We start from the raw sequence: 3,363 nt of genomic DNA on the forward strand, positions 1-3,363 counted from the left end.
GCACCCAAACTTCTCCCCAGAGCCTTCACCCCAACCCCCTGCCCCATTCCTGAGCCCCCTCCTGCACCCAAACTCCCTCTGAGCCTTCACCCCAACTCCCTCCCAGAGCCCGCACCCATCACCCCCTCCTCACACCCCAACCCGCTGCCCCAGCCCCACCCCAGAGCCCACACCCCCTGCCACAGTCCAGGGCTCCCTCCCGTACCCTGAACCCCTCATCCCGCACCCCAACCCCCTGCCCCAGCCTGGTGAAAGTGAGTGAGGGTGGAGGAGAGTGAGTGACGGAGAGAGAGGGGATGGAGTGAGTTGGGGCGGGGCCTCGGGGAAGGGGTGGGATGGGGCAAGGGTGTTCGGTTTTGTGTGATTAGAAAGTTGGCAACCCTAATGTTTCCATCTCCACGCATCACAAGTAAGAGAGATTCTTCAGGGCAAATTATAGACTTCAGTTTAGTAATGCGTGTGAGTAGTCCAAGTGAAATTAACTGAATGGCACTACTTGTGCGTAAAGTTGTGGTGTGTTTAAGTGCTTTGCTGGATCGAGGCCTTTGCTCTCAATAAACGTGTACAACCTCGTTATCTTCAAATTACATCCTCAGTATCACGTGCAAATTCATTAACCATCCAAAGATTATTGGTTGAACTGAGTATAATTTAACCCGCAGAAGCTCTGTTAAGGGGGATGATGAACCCAACATGAAAACAAAACAGTGTATATATATTACTTGTGTGTGTATATAGTTTTCCTACCCATCATCTTTCCAAGGCAAGGTCTGTGCCTCCCTAGGTGTTTGTACCATGCCAATCGCATTTTGGGTACTTCTGGAGATATAATAATAATAATAATTAATAAATAATCAGTCACAAGATGGGTGTGGTAAGTTGGTTCAGTAAATGATTAGTGATTTTTTTTTAGGAACCTAATTACTAACTTGTAACCAACGCAAAAGTTTTTAGTCCTGTTACAAATAGTTAAGATTGATATTACTGTAGTTTAATAGAAGTAACTTCATAGCTAAACCAAAAACAAATCATAAGATAGGAAATGTAATAGGTTGGTGAGTCTTCTGAGGCTTAGGGTGAAATCCTGGCTCCCCTGAAGTCAATGGTAAAACTCCCTTTGACTTCATTAGGGTCAGGATTTCGCCACCTGAGATCTATTAGAATTCTGTGCTGCTTATGTTTTTATTATACTTGGCGTACTGCTTTGCACAAGGTTATTTTTAAAACAAATATTTTAATACAAATGAGGATGGTCGTGTTTTCCTGTCACTTTTATTTACTTTTAATATAATCCGTGACTCTTCCCGCCAGGAGAAATACAAACGTGAACAGGAGAAATTGCGGGAAGAATGGCTACAGGCTCAGCAAGAAGCAGAAAGAGAGAGTTCCAAATATTTAGATGAGGTAGGTGATGCGTGTTTGTTCACCTTTCAAGTCTCTCATGATTCCTTTTTTGAGCAGTAGCAGAAGTAGGTATTTAAATATGCAAATGACTTTTTTGCTTTCTCATTTGCCCAATGCAGAGAATAAATGCTCCTAAAATAAAAATAACTCTGTACAAAGTTGGTGGCTTACTTTTGTGATCAGTTGGGTTTAGACTCATTCAAGACAGCAGGACAACATGCAGCTAAGCTGTATGAACAGAAGAAATGTTTTGTTTTATAAGCCAGTTACCAATTTATACAATATCATTGTGACCAGAGTGAAAACAACCAACTTCAGCCCTGATTCAGCATAGTAATCAAGCATGTACCTAACTTTTAGCCTATGACTAGTCCCATTGAAGTCACTAGGACTATTCCATACTCAAATTAAGACATGTGCTTAAGTACCTTGTTAAATTGTGGTCTTAAGGCTGAGCCTACCTCTGAAGAATTTAGAGAAGAAATCAACTACAGCCTTGCTGATGAAAGTCTTCCATATAATCTCAAAATGTCAAGAGTGTGTCTAGATTCTTTAGCTGCTTCCTGCTGCAGCTGTAGTCTGTTCTACAGCTGGACAGGCTATATTCTGGGTGTCCAGATGCTTTAGAGGCATCATTGTTCTCTGTTCCTTTATCAGCTCAGGGAGCACTTCCTCCTCCTTCAGATGTACCAGCGAGCATATTTACACTTATACAGTGGTAAACAGGAAAGCAAAACAAATCTAAAGCTCATATAACTTAAACAGCAAGACTAGTGTCCCTCAATTAAGCTATTAAGTCTTTCACTGTGAGGCACACAAGGACCTTTTGTTTTAAACCATAAGTGTGATCTGGGCTAACACATTATTCCTTCATTTGAAAGGATTATTTTGCTTCCTGCATGGAAACAAACCATTCAAAGACCTTTCTCAGAGGAGTGCATATAAAAATAGAATGTCAGAAATGACTGCTAGAAGCTGGGAGTGGATGATGGGATGAATCACTTGATTGCCTGTTCTGTTCATTCCCTCTGAAGTGCCCGGAATTGGCCACTGTCTGAAGACAGGATACTGGGCTAGATGGACCTTGGTCTGACCCAGTATGGCCATTATGTTCTTAAATTTTAGATGTTGAAGGATGAGGGTTACATCAGTACAGTTAACATGGATACTGAGTTTATATATGTGCTCATTGTCATTCACTTAAAGTTGTTTCTAAAAACCTGTAAAATAAAGAAAAAAGTGAGTGAATATTCACTGACTCACTTATTGTGAAAATTGTGTAGGAAATGAGTTTTCAGTAGGGACTTAAGAGGAGAAGGAATGGCCTGAAGCATCAGCATTGGTTGGGTGTTCCATGCATAAAAGTGGTTTAAAAAATAAAAGCTGCAGACACTTTTGGAAAGACTAAGCAAAGGGGTAATCAAGGCTAGCAAATAAAATGGAACTTCTCACTTAAGAAGACTGTGTGTGTAGACATCCCTAAAGCATAAACTAAGAAGCACACTTTTTGTTGCCACCGAGAGTCCCCTGAGATCCTTCCCCTCAAGTCCCTGGTCACAAAATAAAATGTTTCCTAAATAGGTAGCCTGCGCTATCATGTTTCTAAAATCATTATTTTCCTCTCCTACAGGAGCCGACTGTCCTAACCTTAAACACAGTATCGGTAACTGCACATGCACCACCTATTTCTAGCTGGAGAACAAACATGAGAGAAGACACTGATGCTCCCGAAGGAGGCAGAAGACATGAATGGGGGGAACAGCAGCAGAATGAGGAAGAGAAGGAAATGGAAAGGCAGAGACTCCAGGAGGAAAGGAGACTTCAAGAGGAAAAAGCCCTGCATTTGGAGCAAAAAAGGAAAGCCCAAGAACTAGAGCTTGAAAGAGAGTGGAAAGAAAAGGAACAACAGTATGCCGAGGAGCAGAAGCGGCGGGCGGAGGCCGAGGAGCAGAAGCGGCG

General features: G+C 42.3%; 1 protein-coding gene across 10 annotated transcripts in view; it reads left to right on the top strand.

The window, feature by feature from the left end:
- Positions 1-3,363, top strand: part of LMO7 (LIM domain 7) — an 87,745-nt gene that overhangs the window by 69,315 nt on the left and 15,067 nt on the right. For all 10 annotated transcript variants that reach the window (XM_024207013.3, XM_024207016.3, XM_024207017.3 and 7 more), the window contains 2 exons: positions 1,312-1,404; positions 3,035-3,363. The exon at positions 3,035-3,363 is cut by the window's right edge and continues 105 nt beyond it. In XM_024207013.3, coding sequence (XP_024062781.2) covers positions 1,312-1,404; positions 3,035-3,363 — 422 coding nt within the window. The remainder of the gene's footprint in view (positions 1-1,311; positions 1,405-3,034) is intronic.

The sequence above is a fragment of the Terrapene carolina genome, unplaced genomic scaffold (genome assembly GCF_002925995.2).
Source record: "Terrapene carolina triunguis isolate 2854851 unplaced genomic scaffold, T_m_triunguis-2.0 Scaffold21, whole genome shotgun sequence".
Taxonomy (NCBI): Eukaryota; Metazoa; Chordata; order Testudines; family Emydidae; genus Terrapene; species Terrapene triunguis.